Source organism: Colossoma macropomum, unplaced genomic scaffold (assembly GCF_904425465.1).
Source record: "Colossoma macropomum unplaced genomic scaffold, Colossoma_macropomum, whole genome shotgun sequence".
NCBI classification, from domain to species: Eukaryota; Metazoa; Chordata; class Actinopteri; order Characiformes; family Serrasalmidae; genus Colossoma; species Colossoma macropomum.
Window position 1 is genome coordinate 22359011 of NW_023494803.1, and position 23731 is coordinate 22382741.

At 40.1% G+C, this 23731-nt stretch overlaps 1 protein-coding gene across 1 annotated transcript; it reads right to left on the reverse strand.

The window, feature by feature from the left end:
• Positions 1 to 4843: 4843 nt before the first annotated feature.
• LOC118823186 (doublecortin domain-containing protein 2C) lies at positions 4844 to 22778 on the reverse strand. Its single transcript, XM_036592622.1, has 11 exons — positions 22486 to 22778; positions 22035 to 22083; positions 21093 to 21169; positions 20705 to 20836; positions 20464 to 20613; positions 20049 to 20103; positions 13788 to 13896; positions 10990 to 11090; positions 9709 to 9852; positions 9245 to 9337; positions 4844 to 4900 (listed from the first exon to the last, which is right to left on the reverse strand). Exons 1-11 carry the CDS (start codon positions 22776 to 22778, stop codon positions 4844 to 4846), a joined length of 1260 nt encoding a protein of 419 aa, XP_036448515.1.
• Between the last annotated feature and the right edge of the window lie 953 nt (positions 22779 to 23731).

Consider the following 23731-nt stretch of genomic DNA (forward strand, 5'->3'; position numbering starts at 1 on the left):
CCGCACCCCACTTCCTCGCAAATTTCATCCTCTCCCCGATACCTTCGTAAAGCGCCGCCTTCCTGCCGGCTCCCGCAGCCGTCATCAGGGCCCAGGGAACAGGCCCATGCCACAAGATGGTATACAATAAAACACTACTGCTGATTTTATATGCGGTGTTGTTTTACGTTGCTGTCCCAGGAGTCAGGTAGCAATGTTCTTTTTAAGTACTGGGACAGTAAAGTCAGTTATTTTGCAGCACCATCACTTCTTCTTCAAAGAACAACAACTGAAACACAGAACATAACCTTTTATTCTGATTTTTGGAGAGCTTTTTCTGATGTTTTATGAGAACTTTAGTGAGGGTGGGTATTGATGTTGGATGACTAGTTCTGGATCACAAATGCCACTCCAACTAATCCCAAAGGTATTGGATGCCTTTTCATTACTCCAGAGAACACAGTTCTACTGCTCCATAGACTAATGCTGACTCTTGCCAATGGGCATGTGTGGCTGCGCTAGAGCGGCTCATTTTGATTGCAGTACTTTTCTATGGAGATTTTACGAGGTATGTGTACACCTTGAAGTAGCTGAATTCACTAACTTGAAGGGGTGTCTGGATATTTTCAGACATATAGTGTAGATGTGCAGCATTCAATCAAATTCTTTTGTTTATCATTTCTATTTTTGTGTCTGGAGAACACCTAGACAATTACTTAAGTGTGCTATTCAGATTAAATGCATTGTAAGCGGAGGGACCTTCAATTAGCATGCTTGTGTACACTTTATCAACAGGATTTTAATAAGGACGATCTTTAGAAGGCCAAGAGGTGTCCTTCTAAAAGCTCTTTATTTACATAGTAGAGTAGCGGCACAATTACTTAGATGGGAGTATGGGGACACAAGCATTGTTTTGTATTCCCTATTAATGTGAAGATGTTAAACAAAGATATTAAACCATGACCTGCAGGTCAATGACAACCCCTCATTCTACATAGGAACTAGTCTATGGGAGCAGCATGCTTAATTTGTTGATCCTCTCCAGCATAGCAACGTTGTTAGATGATTCTATTGGCTTTAATCAGTAGAGTAATCCCACTCGAGGGACACCAAGCCTCTCTGTAGAGCAGTTATCATCCTCCACATGGAGCTTGCTGATTTAGCAGAATGTCAGAACCTCCCCACCTCTAAAAGTTCGTCAGATTAAAAAAGAAATACATAAAATAATTTATCAAAAGTGCCACAGTGAGGCCCACTCAAGACCTTTGCTTCTTAATAATTAATTCCTGCAATTAGGCAACTTACTATGCAGCGAGCGTTAGGGCCCATGCAATATTCATAGCAATTCATAATTATGCAATACATTCCTGATATAAGAACTTCTATCCACAGTGGGGCTGTCAATATAAAGACAAATTTATTTGCTATATAACACTGTTTCATTTCTTCCAAGACAGTGTGGGTGACTGAGAAGGTTATATGTCTCCTACATGTACAGTGGCTCTCCGAGTTGTCCCACGTAATTCCTGTGGAATAAAAGAAAACATGTAATCTGGCACTCATTCGCAGCTCCAGGAGCTAAATATCAAAGTGCATGAAAAGCAACAAAGGCTTACCTTGTAAAATAAAAACAGAAATGTCTATCTTAGAATCTGTAAACAGCAGAGACAGAAATGGCACCAGAATTAGAGTGTGGCAGAGAAAGACTATCTGCAATGCATTGTGTGATAAATTATACATTATGTTCATCCCAGCATGGAAAGAGTCTCGAAGCTCTTGATGGAGCCTGAAGCAAATAGGGAACTGCTGCTACAGTGGACACACTGGACAAGTTTGGCTTTCATCTTGAGATGCAGTTCAAAGCTGGCTTCGAACAGAGCAAACTGGCAATCAAAGCTAATGTGTAACTGGGCAGTGGTAACTTCACAAGGCCCATCATCAGAACAGCAGCAGAGATCACACAGAGACAGCCCTGTCTCCTCAATCTGCTAGGGCAGATCCTCTATGCAAGGTCTCTGGAACATTATTTTCTCCATGTCAGAAGCTACGGCTCAGGGAGAAGTTCTGAAGGCCTTTAATCAGCTCCTCCAGGATTTCACAGTGTTTGTGTGATGTGTGCTGGCAAAACCATTTGGTCTTGCCTTGGCTTCTCTGAAAAATTAGCAAAGAACGTGTTTTTCATGTTTTCACGCCTCATATTTGTCATGAATATGCTTGTTTACAGCCTGGCTTTAAAAATGAGGAATATATTTCTACAAACTTTTAAAATGTTTTTACATTTGTTCATTTTCCCCCCCATGTAATCCAGTGCTATATACTAAATCATAGCTGTTTTATTCATTTTAAAGGGAACTAAATCACATCAGACACTCCTGCTATCTTCAGTTTATATGTTTTGTTAGCATTAACTGATTCAATGAAAATATTTAAAGCCACACAATATAATACTGAGTAACACCACATCTTTTGGTAGTAAAACTGTTTCACTTCTCATTTTTAAAGTTGTGACTGCTAACACCTGCATTTGTGAGCTGCTTCTTGTGTGGCTTCTCTTTTTTCTTCTCTTTAAATGACATACACAAAAGTGACTGGCATGCCATTAGCTTCCCTTTTGGAGAACCTTCAAACGGCTAAACATGTGTGAGTGAGTGACTTCCAAAGCCATGGCCACATGCTTTATATATGTTAAAAAAATGTTTTTTTTCCATCATTATAGTGGAGGTGCTCTGGAATTTAACCATAGATAACTAGGAATGCTTAAGCTTAATGCTAAGAATTTTCCTTAGATGGTAACTTGCATGCTAGGAAACCCCCAGCAGGAACAGTGAGGTTGATTTACTCTACTATAGCTATTGGCCTATTTAACCTTAAAGTGAACAAAGCATTACAAAGGCCTAGTTTGAAGTCTTGGATATGGTAAATGAAAGCACATCAACAATGACAACTCAACAATGTACTGGTTTTGCATTTGATGCAAACACTCCAGCAGTGTTTTCATCAACCATGATGTCAAAATAAGAAAAAAAAAAACAGAAGTCTTACCTCCTTCTTTTGCTCTTAAGGTGGATGTTACTGTTAGCTTTTGTCTGAAATAAACATATTTAAAACAGGAAAATATTTTTTAAATTTAACTGATGGATTAAAAGAGGTTTAACAAAAAATCAAATAAAACTTTCGGTTAAAGGCATGAGAGGCAAATAACTGATCTATGCGTTCTTATAGATATAAATTTCAGTTTTACAGCAACAGATTTCAATACAGCAGTATAAATACTTTTTCACAACAAATAACACATCATTTACAGATTAATGTTCCAGAGGCTTCATGATTTATATTAGACATAAAAGTAAACTGTCCTAACACCTGACAATCAGGCACAGTCCCCCTGTCCCTCATGTTAAGAAAAACAAGTCATCACTCTTTTGCTAAGGAAATCACTGAACATGGCATTACCCCATCAAACTTCATAAGACATGATATCCACAGTCACAATTCAGGATCTTATCACATGACCGAAAGCTCTGTCTTCAGATTTCAAATTAAACACAATGTTTTACAAGTCAGGCTTTCAGTCATAATATACAATGTGACCGCTGTTCAAATTTCCCAATAACTCTTGAAGGAGAAACGTTCCTTCAGTGGCACAGGACAGAGCGCTCTGGCCCCAATCAAAACCAAAAAAGAAACATAGATGGAAGAAATCACTCCAGGGATCTTTCTGTCTGCCAAGGCAAGCCTGGTATGCAGCTAGACATTTTCATATGAAACAGGTTCCCTTCTTTCCAACAGCTTTCCTTTTCAATTACAGCTTGTAGACCTAACTATGTTATGACATGACAACAGCAAAACAGATTAAAAGCAAGCATATATGTACATGGCTTTACTATAGAGTATTCTAAAGTCCTCAGAACAAGATACATACTATACTCACTCAAAATGACTGTCTACACACCTAACAAACCACATAGTTATATCCATCCATCCATCCATCCATCATCTAAACCGCTTATCCTTCTGGGTCGCGGTGGGGTGCTGGAGCCTATCCCAGCTGTCATTGGGCGGAAGGCAGGATACACCCTGGACAGGTCGCCAGTCCATCGCAGGGCAGACAGACAGACATACACATTCACACCTAGGGGCAATTTAGCACGTCCAATTGGCCTGACTGCATGTTTTTGGATTGTGGGAGGAAACCGGAGTACCCGGAGGAAACCCACGCAGACACGGGGAGAACATGCAAACTCCAAACAGAAATGACCCTGGTCACCCGGCTGGGAATCGAACCCAGGCCCTTCTTGCTGTGAGGCGACAGCGCTACCCACTGTGCAACCGTGCCGCCCCCATAGTTATATCATTATATGAAAATATTTTCAGATGTCAGACAGATGGTCCTAAACAGCCTGAAATAAGGTTGCATTCATTAAGCATAAGAATTAAGAATGTTTCTCCTTCTTCTATAATTTCCATTTAGCTTAGTTAAGACAGTGACAATATACTATTATAAATGTGTGATATGCTTCTTACCCTTTTTTTTTTAATAAAACCCAACCTAAAGTTGATAAGAGTCATGGAAAGAGAATACACTATCCAGGATGCACAATAATGCGTGTCAAATATGCCACCACAGCAGGGTTCTCAGTAGCCAGGAGACAAGTCCATAAATTGCATGCTTCATCCCTTCCGGGTGCGTGACAGCCCTAAAGTCCAACCAATCGAGCCGAGATATGGAGGAGGATGAGGAAAATATGGCTAATAGCAGCGTTGGAATACAAAACTCAAGAGAGAGGTAGCAGCACGCTCTGAGCCTAACAGACAGGACGGAGCACGGTGGGGGTTGGGATTGTTTTGGCATACATCATGGGCCTTAGATTAGAGTGGTAATGTCCACCCAGGAGGCCAGCACTGCCTCACTTACGCTACCCTGTGGAATTCAGCACAGACAATAGCCACAAGCAGAGCTAACAACCTCCTTTGCTACCTCTGTGCTTTGTAATCTGTTAGGAATAAATTGCTAATATAAGATGCAAGGCACATAGCATTGCAATGGCTTGCACCATCATGGAGGGGAACAGGTCTACCTGTAATAAGAGCCGGGCTAGGAAATGTACTTTAATTAGGAAATCTGTTGTTTGTCAAGGTTTCTGATCTATCATTAAGTACGAAAAAGGAAAGACAGAATAAAGAAGAGAAATAGGTTTTGTGTTTTGGTCTTACATGTATAGACCACTTAGGTGTTAACTGCACTTTTGTGGTAGATATAGCAACATCTGAGAGAAAGCAGTGAGATTTAAAAAAATCCTCCGGACATACACAGGTGCATTTAATACAGGCCAAAGACATCTGAAATTGAGGAGGAACCCAGATGGTATCTATAATGAATGGAAGCTCTCCAAGATTTTACCCAGTGGATGAGGTTCTGGTGACATGTGAAGGAAACTGGTAGTGCGTAGAGTGTATTAGTGGTCCCTTTATAGCTGGATCCTGTTCTGCTGCGCGCCAGGAACAGAGGATGTGATGTTACGCAGCTTTCGTGAACCTACCCTTGAAAAACTTTGACATCCGTGACCGTATTCCATGCAGCTTGGAGGACATCTCCTCCCCTTTAGTGTCCTGCAAACATAAATCAGAATCTCATTCTTTGATCTAATTACATTTCGATGCAGCATGTTCCTCATTCAGCGAACCTGTCAGGTTCCACCTTAAAATGATATATTGTAGTCTAACCAGAGTGTCTTCTTAAGTGGAAGACCATGCATTCTTTTACACATTCAACTACAATATGAATAGATACACTGGGATTTCCACAATTTCATCTGCAATATGACTGGATATATGAACAGTTTGGTTTTTGTGTGTTTTTTTTTATTTTCCTTTCATCGTAAAGGAGCTGCAAAAAACTCGTCCATAAACAGATTAAAAAACCCAAAATTTTACCACCTCTGCTATAATGTGATGTCAGCTTCTTGTTACTGTACATACATTTACAGTATTTAACTCACAAATGTGGAAAACACAAACTGAGCCAAGAAGAAAAGGAGTAAAAAGCTTATCAAGAGGAAAAACATACAGGCCTAGAGTATGTGCTAGCACTAAAGTGTCTCAGGAACATGAACCAGAGATAGATGGGCTATGTTTTCTTAAGTGGTTCGATGACCCAATGAGGAAATCCTGTGCATCTCAGCCTGATTAATGACTTTCCTCTCCTTAATAAACAGTAATTGAATGGTAGACTGCAGAAGGCCTATCTACTGTGGGGCGGAGAGGTGCATGCGGCAGCCACAGCGCATGGCATAGTCTGGGGTTGATTATAGTTGACCTTGCGTGTGAAACAGCTAGCCTAAGCTGGGCAACTGTAGCCAGAAAGAACAGAAGATAAATGAGCAGATATTGTATTGGCAGAGAAAAGGAGGATCAATAAGGCAATCAATATGTATTTGATTTTTTTATCACAAAACTCTGGTGGAGGAGGAAGACGATTGATCAAACGTGCCTGGACACATTGGCATATCTAACAATATTAATTAAGAAAAACTGCTTAGCTGACTGATTGATAAATCAGCTAGTATCCTTAAAATAAAAAATAACGACTGTTACAGAGAAAATGTACAGAAGAATGAGCAGGAATGTCTTGTGGTAAATGATATTGTGATGCATCTCTCTTTTTCTGTCTTTCTCCCTCCCTCTCTCTCTCTCACTCATGCACATCATGTTCAACAATTTATTTGCTGGACTGATGAGTTTTACCACAAGACAAAATATCTGTTGAGGTTTCTGAAATATAGCTGTGCATGTATTATTTCCATGAAGGTGGCTTTAGTGCCTTGATATTAACCCAGGTAATGCAATTTAAGCTGGGTATTTTTTAAGCAGATGGCCTGTTCTGACTAGAACACAATCATATAATTGAAATTGGTCATCAATAAAGAGCATAGGCGTCTCATTGATAAGACAGCAGTGAAACGCAATACCATTCAGACCTGCTTCAACTGTGACATAAGGTTATTTATCCCTGAATATGGCATAACATTGAATTATATTAAGCAAAGATCAACAGGGCTGGCTTGTACTCACTAGACCATCTAACAGAGAGGTTTCTCATCTAAGCGTGTTTTAAAAATACCGGATCCTTTTACATCAAAAAACTGGATCTGTGCTTTTTCCGTTTGCAATCAGTCCAGCACCAAAGGTTCCAGTTCTATGTATTGTGGTAGCTGTTCAACACTGATTCTGACAATACCAAATGATGCTTGTGGGTGCTCTCCTTTGTGTTTGGTAACACTTGCAGCTGAAACCAGCAATGAACTGGAATATTCTTCACTCCAGCTACTTACTTCCAAGTGAAGATAAAGTCACCTAGCACTATTGCATGACCAATGAGTGCACTCGAATGTAAAGTAGAATGTTGTGTTGACTACTTTTTCTGGTTGCCAGGTTGACATAAGCTAGTTAGGAAGCTAATGGTATTAACATTTAGGCCAGCCTTCGCAGAACAAGTGTTTCACTAATGTTTTCACGCTCAGCAGAGCCAGTTTGAAGCTTTGCTTGAAATTTACATGAATCTGAGTAAAAGTACATTTATTGCATTTGGCAGACACTCTTATCCAGAACGACTTACAATTTGATCATTTTACACAGGTAGGCAAAGGCAGTGTTAGGAGTCTTGCCCAAGGACTCTTGGTTGGTATAATATAGGGTGCTTGCCCAGGCAGCGGATTGAACCCCAATCTACAGAGTAGAAGGCAGAGGTGTTACCAAACATATTTATAGGAATATTTGCATGCAGAATATTGTTTCATGTCAGCCAGTTAGTTGAGCTAACTAGCTAAGAGGGTAGTTAATTAGCCAGATTAGACACATTATTACAGCATAAGTGACCAAAAAGACAAATTAATTGTTAACTGCGATTAGTAGGATGGTTATAGCAGTCTGTCAAGCAGGTATAAAAAGAACTTGAACTAGAACTGTAAGCTTTGTTGGTTCCTGGTCCTTGTCCTGTTTTCGAATGTACAATGGAAAAAAACATTTTTAGAAGATGATAAATCCCTGTCATTTACAAATATAACAGTTCTGATAGATTGAATAACAAGAGCTAGTATTTGTATAGGTTTTAACTGTTTTTCTAGATGTTGAATTTACGTGATAAGTTCATACATGACTGATATAGAGATATATCAGCCACATAACTTTATTTGGTACTATAAGTCATTTCACCATGCACAGCCATAAGCATATGCAGCCCAACAATAAGTCAGACTCCAACACTAGTGCCACAATATACATATTACTGTCAAACCCCTGAAACATAGATCCGCTCGCAGGCCATACTCATGTATTATGATGCTGAATTATAAACATAGTTAGACAGGCGGAGAGTACTGTTCAGCCAATATGTGTGCATGGGGAATACATGCCTTCAACAAGAGAATATTTATTGAGCACTGCAGAGTGTAGAGTGAACATGCTTAATGGTTAATATTGCACAGTTCCTTTGTGCGCGCCCTACTTGATTAGCACTTACATGTCTTTAGTGGATTGAATGAGTCTGAACAGTGCAGTCATCAAAGGGCCACCTCGTCTGCCACTAAATCAAATATTGTTTTGAGCAGCAATGATGAGTCTGCCAATTAGCCGTGTGAGGAGTACAGAGAATTGCCGCTATTATACGCTTGCCATTCACTGGATCTATAGCACCTCTGATTCAGCCATCTCTGCATGTGACTAAATGTGATAAGTAATGAATATGACTATTGATGAGGCCTTTAACAAGGTAATAACTGCGGTCCCCAGTCAATAATTATTTCGATAAGAATATCTTTATTATGAAAATGCGGACTACAGCAAAAATCACCAACCAAAACAGTACCCAGTGGTGTAATTGCCTTTGTCTGAAATTATAGTTTTCATTAAACACAATGCTGTACGTTATTGATTGTTTAAATAAGACTCAATATCTCCCTCTATTTCAAAAGAAGTGTGAAATTGCTTGGCATTGTAATATTCACTGTTGTGTATGTTCATTAACGTTATGAGATTCACACCGCTAAAAGACGGAGATTACCAGACCAGAATGGGCCCGGTATCTAAATGGGACAATTTTCTGAGGCTAGATGTAGGAAGAAAAGCAGACTATGTCTTCTCATAAGCACAGCAATCGCATGTGTAGAGCAGAGCAGGGGACATGAAAGACTGTGATTAGTTTCAGGCTATATGCCACAAATGAAATCGTAACAGCCTCTATAAATTCCAAGCAGCATGAGTTCCGTACCTTGTGCTCCAGTTCCAACCCAGACTGCCCTCTGGGCATGGTGAGGTGAGAGCCTCTCCCTGACTCTCCTGAAGCAGAGCCATTTACTGAAGTCTGTCAGACAAGCAATAGACACTTCACTTACCAACATTATAAAGTCATGCCCTGGTATTTTTAGCTGTGAGTGACAACAGATCAAGAGTGAAATTCAGTGCAATTTTACAAGCCTTTGGTATGCATAGTCAGTAGGCTTTAGTAGTATGGCTGTCATGATTTTTCAATTAAACTCCATTACTCAATTAAAATGAAATAAATAATCAACTTAAACTTACCGTCTTAATGAAGTGGCAATTTGCATGATAATAATGAAAATTTTAGAATTTCCGCCTGATCTCACATCCTGAAAAACGCCCTAATCCTACACAGTATAGCTTAAACAAATAACATGCTGTTATTAACTCCATAAGATAACAACAGCCAAAGACCTTATAAGAAACGTTGGACGGTAGTCTTGGAGTACTGTCTGCATCAGAACCTCTGAGCAAGGCATTGTGAGGGCTTTGATTTGGATTCGTTGGTCGGGGATATTTGTAGACATACAGTTCCTCTTCAACCACTTTGGCTTCGATCTGTGAGGAAATACAGCTTTAAAATGGCAAGTTTCATTTATGGCTCGCTTAACAAAAGTTATTTCTAGCTACTGCTCTGGTGAATTTGTTTATTAACAAAGTGCATCAAATCTGAAGTATTTACAGGCAAAACACAGCACTGATGCTACTTTTGAACAGAAAATCTCAAAAATCCATCTGTACCCTCCATATGCCCGCAAGACACACATGCATGTGAAGGTGAGTTCCAAATTCAACACAACACTGACAAGATCAGTAATTCTGCAGGAAAGTGCTCATGGGAAAACTAAGAATAAATCAACAAGCAGCAAACTAACAAAATCAACAGCAAAGTGGACAGCAGTTTTGCTCGAGAGTCTCTATTGTAACAAGAATCCACTAGCTGTGTGAACGAGAACAAGGGTGAGAGGAGTTGGAACCAATGACTATATATGATATATATGATACACTGTATGGCCAAAAGTAGCATCCTAGGACAGTGCCACATTCTCTTCACTGAGCTCCTCAGTACAACCCATTGTTGGTCTATGGAGATGGCATAGTTGTGTGTTTGATTTCACACATCTGTTAGCAATGAGTGTGGCTGAAACACCTGAACTCAATAAAAAGAAGTGTCCACATACTTTTGACTCTATAGTGTATATACTCTATTGGTTGGGACATGTAGCCACTGTTGCTATCACTGGCATCAACCATATAGAAATCACATGATTTTCATGTTCAAGTTCAAGTTCATGTAAACACTGCATTCACATGATGAAAATATTACTAAATTAGTGAAAGTAGGTTGTGATTTATCAAAAAAAAAGATTATTTGCGATTAAATACTGGTTTGATAGCCCTGATTTCCACACATAGTAACTGTGATATGCCTACATCGTATTTAAAAAAATTGCATTATTTCACCAAAATGATCGTTTGTTGGATCACATGACTGTACCAATTCACCAAAATAACAAAATACCCACAGAATCACATCAGAATGTCTGAGATGCTCACAGCACACAGTAAACCTTTGCACACTGTAGCCTCCTCTGAGTTCAGTATTGCAAAGGCCAGTACTGCAATACTGTAACAAAAATCAACAAACAATTTATTGTGCAGCCTTAGTGTGTGTGTGTGTTTCAGTCCCCTCACCTGATCTATGGGCAGATCCATCTTTGTGTTGCCATCCTCTCGCACCTCAGACACGCCCACCATTTCCTTCCTTTTGTTTTTGGCTTGGAATACGCTGTCCTCTGAGGAGGGTAATTAATCACAGTTACTTGGGTCTTAGGATCCTGCCATTCTACACTATCTCTCCTTCTTTTTTCCTGCAGCAGTGAATGTGATCAATGCCCCTGTCAAATCCCTTATTTGTTTAGAGCTTAAATGAAGGGAGTGGCTATTGAAAAGTTTGATTTCCCTGATGGTGCTCTTGGAAGTTAATTCAAAATTCAGCATCCAAGGCATCAGTATAGTGTAGCAGAACAGAAAACAGGAAAGTAAGCTAAGTGTCAGAATAATTTCATGAATGATCAAAGTCACAACAAAAATGGTGGTTCAATTATCAAACAGCAGATAATTCATTTAAATAATACTTCAACATTCAGTCTCAGTAAGGAGACACAGAAACAGTATTGATGAATTCATCTGAACAAAGGTAAATGATGAAGGGCTGACTTGCCAAAATCTTTTAAAAGATTTCCTTTGTTATTGGCAGACAGGTTTACAGCATGGATAACACAGCTTCAGTGATGGAATTAACGGCTCTTACTTTGAATCAGCTTACATAGTTTCTAAAGCTATCAATAGCTGAACTCAAATGTGGAACATGATGACAATCTATACCAATGAAAAACAAAATCAATCCAAAATGAAAGGCCTAGTGGTATAGACGGCATTAGATTAAGTCAATAACCGCAAGTCTACCGCATCGTCCCAAACATCAAATTAGCTTCACCCAAGCGAAACAATTCACAGCACATTTAATAGCCTGGCTTTTTTCATGGAGACACAAACTACGCTGGTCACTGCTTCTGACATTCAAAGGTAAGACAATCTGTGCTAATGATAGGCTGCAAGGATATGCACTCCTCCTGCAATTGGTGATGTCAACAGCACTCACGCATATGGCATGTTTTATTACCCCTCTGCAGTAACTGATGTAGTTAAGAGGACGCCTATGCTTGGCTTTTTTTTCTTTCAGTTTCTGCCATTAGCGATGGCATTATGAGAATGCTTTGCCACATGGGATGATCAAGTGTCCAGAGCAGGAGCTGGAGACCAGGCAAGAGCGCCTTTTACAAGCCTGGCTGCAGACATCCCGGCCGGCACTAATGCGGCCTCGACGCGGCCCAGGGAAATTCAACTCCATCACTAGGACTGCTGGCTCGGCTCTTATGTGTGAAATGATGGCAGCTCCACAGCGCCCGCAATTACTCACTGAATGACCTCATAGGATCCAGGAGAGGTGATGCACTTAGAGTGGTAAAATGCTCCTGAAACTTTATTTATATCACTTGTCCTCTCAAACTAACAATTTCTAGACAGAATTACAGACATGTTTATCATATATACAATGTATTTACAATTAACAAGCATGTTTCAGTACCAAAAACCTGTCAGATGCTGCTTTTTGCTACAAGTCCCCCACGTTCACTCTATTATATCAGTCAAACTAGGAATGACGTAAAGAGATCCCTGTTTTCCACAGTATACACAAAGATTGTTATAGGATCACTAAACATCATTGTGCTAAAGCAACAGTCAAAAATTTGGAGCCATGCTTTTGAATATAATGTTTTATCTAATTGAATTACTCTTCATAAAGAATGATATTGTATGTTGTAGAAACAGTTCTTGACAGAACATCACATCTTTCTCAAAGTCACACTCCAACCACATGAATTCTTTCTTACATACAACTCCGAACTTCCTGATTCTTATTACTTCTTTTTTTTGTTGTTTCTAGTCTTCATCATTTTCCAGATCTTTTATATTTATATTGTCGGTACTGGCAGTAAACCCGCTATGATATAATGCTAGTAGTTCTAGAAACAAGCTGTCACGTTTGGTATCACGACAGTAAGGTGAGAGAATTTAATTGGACACAATTCCATGTCTGACCAAACAGGCTCTGGATTCTGCTCAGGAGGGTGAAAGTAGTTGTTTTGATATTAATGGTGCATATTTGTGAATGTTTGCAAACGTAACCAGCCTGGTGTTTTGTTGAAAGGCGAAAAAATAAATCAAAAAGGCAAGTGGCCACTTGAGCCACAAGCTCTGCATTTTTAGTGGCCAAAATGTGAAAAGTTGTGGCCAGAGGTACCAGGCAACAGATAATGCCGACCCTAATTGTCATGTTTTGGCAGTAATAATTTAACAATGTGCGCATGTAACAGGGGAAGGGAGTCAATGTTATGTCTAAAACACCCTCGTTTTGTTGTGCTATTTGTGCTGAATAACTTATGAACATTTTGATTCTCTATCAGGAGAAAATTGGAGCATTTTGTTTCCCTGGTGCAGCTAACAAGGCTTACTGCATACATTTTCAGCAAAATGGCCTGATTGAACTCATCTATGATTTACAGCGCTCTAAAGTATTTGAAGTTTTTGCATGGTTTAATATTCATCTCGTAAGGCAGTGTTCTATCCAGGAATGGAAGCGAGCTCCCTTGACATAGGTAGTCTTTAGAGAACCGCCTGCAAATTCAAAGTAATCCCTACCACACGCTGCCTTGTTATCTGTTTTGCGCCTCACACATGTAAGAGCGTGAAATATCTCACACACACATGCACACACTGAAAATAAAGCTGCTTTCCACCAAAACAACAGCCTTGGTTCCCATCTCCACTTGATCTGGCAGTGATGAGGGAGGGGAAACACATTAGCTCTAGCGAAGGGGGGAGGGGAAAAACAAAAAAAGAAAGTTATGCATAACTGTTACACTCACCCTGTGCTGTAAAAAGGTGTGGGATTTTCAAGCCACGCCTCTGCTGTTTGGCTCTGTGAGGTTTGGCATAGAAGTGGGAGTCTGCACTGCCTTCCGGTCGATCGGCGAACTACAGCAGTGAAGAAGGAGCAGCCATCAAGCAAAGCCTATAACTTTGATTCAGGTTGTCGATTACTAAGCCACTGACGTTGGTTTAAAATCCATCTCTAATCATACAAAAACTGTTTTGGAACTCCAACTTGTTCCTCCCCTTTCCTTTCTTTTTTTTCCTTTATATTTTCTATTGACCTCAATATTTCACAAGCTGATATGCTTCGTGGCTCCCTGGTGACTGACGCCGTATTGAATTCGTCTAGTTCCAATACATCCCCCCTGCACAAGCTATCAATCACCAGAGAGCTCAGCAAACTAATCATTTATTAATGAAACAGAGCAGCCATGAATTTCTAACTGCATTCGTCTTATTTATCACACCAGATCAAACAATGAGAGTCCAAACAGGCTTAAAAGGAGAGGCAGTTGGAGGGAATAACTTATTCCTAGGCAGACGGCAGACGGTTATTAATGAAAAGAAAAAGACTAGGAGACTGGAATGGAGAAAGAGAGATGGGGGGAGAGAGGGCGCAGTAGGGAGAGGAGTTATAGGGAGAGTGATGCTTTGACAGCAGGATGCATGTCTGCATTAATGCTCCTACAAAAGGCAATTTTCCTCCAGCTGGCAGTGCATATCCACCATAGGTATGCAAGGTGAGCCGTCTGTGTCCCCAAGTGAGGCCAAGAGAAGACTTAATGTATTTTTTTCTCCAGCTTGGCTGCTGCTGTTAGTTGACTCCACAGACAGGCTGCTCAGGGGCACTTCACTGATCTCCAGCTTCCACTAGAACACACTCCAGGCCGTGGAGTTTGCAAGCCCACTAACACAGGGTCTGGGGAATAGCCCAATATTTGTTCCCTCGCCTGCTTATTTTTTAATGCAAAGGCAAATTTTTGAATTCCAACAGCCGTTGGTGCTCGAGAGAGACATAAAAAAACCAGTCCAGGCCATAGTTGGGAAAGAACATGCAGTCCATCAGAGTTCAAAATAAGTTCATTAAACACTTCTAAACAAAGCGAATGATAAAGGAAACACAAGGAACTAGAACTAGAAATGATGACTTTTTTAAGGCTGCATCTTTCCTCTGTTGAAAAGTCTCCATTACAATGTGGTGAGAATGCAAAACGATAAGCTGAAATCAAGAGTGCATGAAAATCACGTCATTCTGAAATGCCACCACGCTGCAAACAAGAGCCTTTCAATGCGGAAAAGCTGAAGTCAGTGTTTCAGGTTGCGGATTACATATTGTCTGAGCCCTGCAGGCTGTGTTTGACTCTTTCAGAACTGTCCAGCTTGAGCGGTCAGACTGACAGACTGATTCACTTGGTGAGACAACAGAGTGAGAAAAGGTAAGACAATATACATACACGATGCGACTCTTTAAAACACGAAGAGATGCACGATAATATTGGAATCACATCATTATTGGCAGAAAATATCTTACAGAAAAATGATAAGCATTGGAGAGATGGTCAGATTTGACAGATATTTCAAACAAATATTTGATGATGTGTTTACTGTCAGATGGTTTAGGTAATGCTGGGCTACTTTGTCTCTATCCAAACATCTTTGATTTTACTGGATATGTAACCTTACATAAATAAATTTATTTCTCTATGTAGGTATTCCAGGTAAATACTCTGAAGTTCTACAATTTGTTCTCAATAAATTGGCCAGAGAATAATTTATTCGGCTGATTTTCATTCACAAGGAACACACTAGCACATCTCTAGTACTTTGTATTAACCAATGTTGCAATATAAATAACATCATTTGCTCTTTAACAGGCCAAACTTGCATTTTAATTTTGTAAAATCACTATTTAACTAACATGCATTAAATGAAGTGTTATATCTAAAGTAGGAGAAAACAGGCTGTATAGCACAGTAAGTCATATATAATTACACTACCACATTTTGGTAAAGGTGCAGCAGCATTCAAATATAGCACGAGTGCACTACTAGCCTCACGTTAATTACATCATGAAATTACCACACAGATGTGTCAAATTAAAACAAAATGTTGGCAACTGCCAATTACGTTTGGAAAAAACATCGATCCCAATCATGGCCGATCCCAATCATGCACCCCCAGCCTTTAACCCTTACATTCATGCATGTTTCATCAACCATTTATACAAAGATCACGTCGTTGGCAATCTGGCACTCTGACACAGATTCATCTGTAAACTGCCATCAGTGTAAAACTGTCAAATCATTTTTGTCACACATCTAACAAACTGTGCTACAAATTACAGAGAAATGAGGCATTTACGTATCTGAATTTTAAGCCCACTTCTTCCAGTGCCAGGGATGCTACTGCGGCTCTGAAATCCCTGATTCAGGCTTAAGACTCTTCTGAGACCAAAAAAACACAGGTGCATGTGTGCATGCACTGCTGATGGTTGCCCTGTAAAACCTGAAATAATAATTTAAAAGTCAGAAGCGTTGGATCCGATTTCACACAAGTTTTTCAGACCACATCATACGTCTGTATGTATTAACATCAGACAGAGTCAAAGGGAAGGTCCGATTCAATGCGCAACTGGAAAATCATCATTATACTGATGAAGATATGATGACAATAGTGGATAATTCTCTTACATCCACAGAAGACACATCCTTCTCCAAGTTTTGAGCGAGTTCTCTTTCAGCGCGCTCACAATTGTCAGATTCATCTGCTCGAGGGGGTATGAAGCACCACCATCGTTACAAAATGGTCTTCCACACATTGTGTGCAGTTACACATTTCCACCAGAGAGGTCTCTAAATCCCAAAATCCTACATTGTGCAGCTTTAAGCATGGATCATCAGAATCGAGCAGGACCAGAATTAGCTGATATTTGCTCCCAACATGCAAGCAAAAATTGGACAATTTATTTTGGCCAATCTGCGTTGTGAATTTATGACATAAAAAATGTTGTTACATTGGCTATTAAAAAGCAATAGAAATGTGATAGAACCCAATATATTCTTATATGCTCTCTGAATACTTCATGTGAAATTAAGTATTTAAAGCATGTCCATGTTTCATCCATTTTATACAAATGTGTTCAATTATGTTACAATGTATGAGTTTTGGGTAAAGAAAAAATAAACAGTGTTACTGTCTTGTTTGCCTGAAAATAAATTTTGGCTATTAAAAATCAACAAAAAAAAACCACTGCCCGACTTGGCTTTAAAGAAATCAGAAGAGAAATCTCACTCCCAGTTAGGTGAGTTATTAGAATTTGGTTGGGGGAAGGCAGAGAAAAGGCAACTCCAACCTGAGTGACATGACAGCAGCTCATGAGCCTGGCATGCAGGAACCCCCTGCTGTATGACTGAGCCACTCCCTCTGCCGGGGCAGGACAGGCCTGACAGGCAGCAGCTGGATGGGCGTCACCACCAACCCACCCATGGGAGCGGCACTCTTCCCCAAACAGGAAGCTGCACTTGGGATGGCAGCTGGTCCGAGAGGGGCAGGGCTTTGGGCATTAGAAGGGGACAGATTCTTCTGCAGTTCTACGGATTGGGTTTGGCTGCATGAACTGATACCCGCCTTTGAGAGCTAATCTCATGCACATGTGGCAGGAGGGAATCTCCCGTCTAGGCAGCGCAATCGTTTCCACCACTGCTGAAGTGACAAACCGAAGCACTTTCCCCTCCAGTTCAACTTTCCCAGACTTCTGGTTCAACATCTGTCACGCCAATGGGAAAACAAACACCACACACTACGCTGCTGCTTTCATCTGCCTCCACAGTGCCAGCTTCAGCCGCAGCGCTATGGGATCCAACCACCGCACTCGCATTTACTCACTGCTTTTACTCTCAAAGCTCTAAATGACCCAACCCTGACATTCATTCAGCCCACAAGACCAAAGCAATATGTGCTATAAATGCATCGCATTCATGATTCTGAAAGGAGAAGACAAATCCTTTCTGTAACGCTCCAGTTTGTTGTCAAACTGTTGATAACATTTCTAATATCTCTCCATAAACATGACATCATTGGATGATGTAAGAGGCTGAAGAAAGAGAGAAATGCATAGACGGGGCGAGTTGGTGGTGGCGGTCAAGAGAGGCTACAGCTGTCTCTGTCTCCCCCTTGTGGTCGACAATGTAATAACAGACTTCAGCATTCAGGTATTAAGACAGACTGGATTGAATCTGGATAATAACAAAAATATTGTGTTCAGCTCTGCTTTGCCTTAAAGTTTTAAGTTAAGTCCTGTTCAAGTTATGCAATTTAAGCTTCTCCATGCTGTTCACTAGATTGCAATCAGATGCACTTTCATTACATTAGAAGCGTCGGCTTCTGACTCACAATGTTTCACATCAGCACATCTGCCAGTTCATCAAGACAGAATGTGCAGTTTTTCTTCAGTTCAATGTTTCTGCATAGCCTGTGGATCAAAACAGCTTCATTCTCATCGGAGCTTTCACCCTCTCAGTTTAACTAATGAAAAACAGTATTAAGGCCGCAAGTGAAACTTGAAGACAATTCGAGAAAATAGAGGAAAAAGTTCACAGGCATTCTAAGCGACAAAAGTGCTGTACACGAAACTGTGAGCAGGTCTTTTGTTTCCTGAACAAATGCCGATTACAGGTAAATGTAAACAGATGATACAGCTAAACCTTTGCGTTTAATGACAGTTTAATGAGACTTTGATGGCTCCTCCATCTTCATTCTACCAAAGATAATTTGCCACTTTCTCCAAATTATTTCTTCCTCTCAATCAAGTTGATGATGCATGAGAAGTCAATTAGAGAACAACACCTATGGAGCGGCCACAAGAGCTTTCTCCCCCGTCACATCAATTGGCACGCACATGGCTGTCATTTTTCTAGCTTACGATAAACAGATGTCACCCACTTCTTTTCGGAGCGGTCCCAACCCCAAACTGCTGAAGGTGCATTATTTCTCCAAGTCTTATTTGTGAGGTCTTATCCAAGTGTGGACCGTCCTGAAGCATCAAGCGCGTACTTCCACCCACAACTCCATCTCAAAACAATTTATCCTCATTGTGTGGGAGTGAGGGTGAGTTTCAGCGTGCTCCCTTGTTGATGGTGGTAAGCCCGGAAGACTGGTTGCACTTGATCAAATGGAGCGGGTACGGCGCATTGGGATTGCCTGATAGAGATGGAGCTGAGAGGAACTCAATGCCTCCTACAGACAGTGATTGATGAAAAGAATCTCCCTGTCCACCACTCCAACTGCCAGAGACTGGGCTGACTGGAGATGTTATTGAGATTCTGGGAGAGTAATGTGTCTCTCAACAAACTGGTGGTCCACACACAAACAGCAGAGAACAAGAATCTTGTAAACACCAGCTTTCTTTTTCAAGTTGAAACTCAGAATGGTCACACCTTTCTAAGTATGATCACTGATTCTAATAAGGCATTTCCTTATCCCATCTGAAATGTTGGTGTTGAAGCCGATTAAGATGCATTAAAGGTCAGTGACTATTAACCCTGATCAAGCTGTTATCCTTTTGTTAAGGTTATTTTATCTCATTGCTAATTTACTGTAACGTTTTCTGTATCATTTTGAAGTAATCAACAGCCTACAATTTCTTACCTAAATTACTGGTTTGCCAAGATTTAGTAAGGCATGAGAACGACTTCATTCTCACTCTCTAATAAGTCGTAGCTACGACTTAATGATCTCGTTCCCACGCCTTAGTAAGTTGTAGGCATGACTTAATAAGGTGTAGGAACAAGATAATTAAGTCATGGACTTAAATGTCTTGCTTCCACGCCTTACTAAGTTATGACCATATATTACAATTCCACACCTTAGTAAATTATGCTCATGTCCTTTATTTTTATTAAGAAATGATGTCACCAGTTGGTCTCCAAAAGTTTGGGTAACGGACTGGTTTACTAACTTTAACATACCTGAAGTGTGCATTGTGTGGCTGTAATTTCTATGAAAAAAGAAAGATCTCAGGATCTGATATTGGCAGAATATCAATCTTGGGATTGGGGGGCAAAAAAACTGGGTCAGGACATTGCAACTACCATCTACTTCATCCCTGATGTTTGAGGCATCATTTAATGAGCACAACATTGTGGGAAAAAATATCTTGAATTCTCTTATTGTTTGTAAAACTAACCAGAGGTGCGCTATAGAGATTTTAAGTTACAGCAATCCATTGTGTTGCAAGATACTGTTGTGAGACTTACCTTGTGTCTCGGAGGCTTGCCACTCTTTAGGGGTGGAAGAATTTCATTCATGACACTAAAAAAAACAAAAAAACAAAAGTGTTAACGTTAAGTATAAAAGAAATTACGTAATGTCAATAAGTCCATATCAGTACTTCTCTGTCTTGTCACTGTTGTAATAAAACATCATATCTCTGAAATTATAATTTTAAAGATAACATCTGTTACTGCAACTTAATTTAACTTAAAAAGAACGTGAAAGGTCTGCTTTTCAAAATTTCTATTCATCATTAAATGTTCATACAATATAAAGAAAATCTGTGACGTGAAAAAGTAGTTCAAAAATAAAACCTCCCAAAAAAGTTAAGGTTTTCTTATGAAATCAACAATTTATAAATAGATGTGTCTCAGTCACATCATTTTGAAATGTTCTTACGCATCGTTGAGGTCTAGGATTACTCCTTTGTTTGGAACCCACTGAAAATAAGACAACGGTCGGAACTTCTCTGCTCCTACAGCTACGTAATAGTGGTTGTTCTCAAGTTCAGCTGCACCAAGTAACGGAGTCCCATCTAACATGCACAACCTGCCAGAGATGCACAGTGCAGTGAAATCAGCAAAAACATTTGTAGTCGACTTCTAAATTCTCAAGTGAAAAGAAAGTGCATATTTCCTACCTGTGCACAGCACCCGTGCGAAGATTAACTTTCTCCGTTACCATGGCCAGTACCCTCTCCCAGCTGGTGAGTGTATATTTTGGTAGCAGTATCCGAGCTGGAGGAACCAAGACATCTCCATTGGTAAAAACACTACAAAAAACAATCACATTCGGAACTCAGGAACTCACTTCGGAAATCTGTTTAACTTCATACTGACTGAAAAGTGGCAACACTTTTTGATAAGGAGAACCATGCAAATACATTAGATGAATGATGGAAAAAGTCAACCAGGAAACAGTGCTCTGATGTGATGTTATTCATGTGCCATTAGAAGTAAGACTTCACTCCTGCCTGAGGGTTTGCCAGCAAGAAATTCCAACAGGGAGACACTGAAATTAAAACTCACTTGATGGTGCATGGCTCATTAATGTTTTTCCTCCAGCGTGCTGGGACAATTATTTTGCTGTGAACCACAGGTCGAATCTGTGATGGAGACAAAATGAACAGTTCCCCGCTGAGCATCCGTGGAACGTACTGCTCTGTCATTCATTTGGAGATCTGACATACTTCCGACACTCTGAAGCTATAATAGCAGAGCTGTGCAGGCTATGTTGTTTGGTATTCATGCATTAAGCAGGCGTAAGGACTTAAAAGGTGACTCAGAGGAGAATCGATCATAATCACCAAGTTTAGTTAAACTGAGACTGCTTAAGCTCACTTAAGGGATCCAAGAAAACTACAGCATCACATAAAACATGTTCAACAACAGATAATAAACACTACTGCAGGTCACATTTCATGGCATGTGCTGTTACAGACAGAGGACAATCATTCGACTTGAGGCTACACAGTGTTGTCAATAGACTTGTTTGTCTCATCTATCTTCAGTATTACTCTTAAACGAACGAGAGAGGCATGAAGTCAGTCAGGCAATGCAGTGGTCACACGCTGAACTGTAATTCATTTAGAGGAGTGTATTGATCTGAGAAAGTGAGTCATTTATGAAAAATGCATGGCATGAATCTTCGTGTAATGGTGGCACAGCAGCCCAAATCACATTGAAACACTGTTATGGCTCTCTGCCTCGGAAATTTGTCTCTCAATTAGGTCTACAATGCTGACACACAAAACATGATGTAGCTAGGCTTCGGTGAATGAGCTAGAAAAGCAATAGCTTTGTGGTTCTAAAATCATATACTGTCCACTGAATGTAACAGGACTGTCTGTGCAAATATAGAACTGAATGGCACCAATAACACTATCATCTCATTTTTTCTGTAATATTTTAGTTTTCACTCAGTTCAGCACAGTAATTTTATGGATCCCTTCTCTCCTCATAACATGTTACCTGTTTCTTTTCCTTTCTCTGTGGTCTCTTTGCTGTTATACGATAGTAGCTATAAAAAAAAAAACACAGTTTAGCTTTACTGTAAGGTCCACTGTGATTTTCCAAGATGATGCATTGCAAGTTGTTTCTTCCTCAGTGTCTCTTCATGAGGTAAGATATATTTTAGTCTAAAAAGTATTCAGGTATTTTAAACTATGGCCTTTAGATTTAATTTAGGCTGTACTACGGAACCCCTAAGGGGTAGTGCTTATTATTTAATAAGGTGTGGCCACAAATTACTATATTGAGGCCACAAATTTAATATATTGAGGCCACAAGTTAGGTTTCTCATAACTCATAGCCTCAATATATTAATTTATAATAAGTTATTAGCAGTGTTACTTAGAGTTCCAGTATAAAACACACTATTAATGTAACTGTTATCCTGTTAGTGTGAGGTGAATGAACTTACTCCAGTTTTTTCAGCCGTTCAGCTCCAGCTGCAACGTATCTCTCCCCGTGTAAGAACTGCTCCAGTGCCAGGACTCGGTGGCCTTCTTCAGGAGTGTAAATGTTCCTCACAGCTCCAAAGGGAGCCTCAATACCCCGTGTAACCGAGCTCAGGAAACTCTCAAAAGTCGCAGTGTGGCGCTGGTTGATCACAAACCTTTTGCCAGGATAGAAAGCGTCCCCGTTCCTGTACACAACGATGGTTTTGGTAGCCGGAGGCTGCGGAGGAAACTCCCGGCCAGAGCTTTCTGACATTCTGGGCGGTAAATAATACGAGCTACCAAAGAGTGCGTGAGTGAGTTCACAGGGTAAACATTATCCCGTGAAAGAGGAGCATCGTGTGAGGTGTTAGGTGCTGTGAGGAGTTGGCTGGAGTGAACATTAGCTACATGTGATTAGCCGATAAGCTAACAGCGCTCTAACGCTCCTTTATACATCTCCATGGAAACCGAGTAGAAAAACGCGATTAGAAATATAGGTTACCGTCTAGCTAAGTAAGTTAGCAGTTAGCTACTTCTTCACTGAGTTAGTTTGTAAAGAGTTTTCAGTATTAAAATATAGCTCAGTCTTGCTCATTAAACTTGAATCACCAGCGTTGTCCACAATCACGTAGTGTAGCCTTTGACACTAAAGAGCTAACAGGAGATTTCAGCGGAGCTAATTATGTATTTGACCGGACAGCTTCCAGTTAATGGCATAAATAATTAATTATTGTAGACTTTGCCTTAAATATACACATTTATAGGGTATGTAAATCAATGCTATATGTATAAATGTTATTTTCTTCACTTTTAATTATTATTTATTTATATTTTCCCATATGCAGCAACCGACGTCAAAGGTATCACATTTTATAACTAAGACGCTATTTTAGAGCTAACTTACATTGTGTGCACTGTCATTGTGGAGTCTAATACAAACTCCACGTCTTTCATTAGCTTACATGCTGTAACCGTTTTCTCAGAGACTGTCTGCTCGAAGTAGCGCCCCTAAATATTGCAGTAGAAAGGTTTGTGTTACGTTAAGCTCAGTCACCCACAACATGGGCTGGACTTTTTGATTGGACAGACGGAGGAACAAAAAGGTCATGCGTAATCTTAATACCAGTCGTCTAGAATTTCGGAAGAGTGAAATAATGTCTTTTTTCCCTATGATGTCAGAAAATCGAGCTTAATCCGGCTCTAGCTCTGTAAGCCAACACAGTGCAA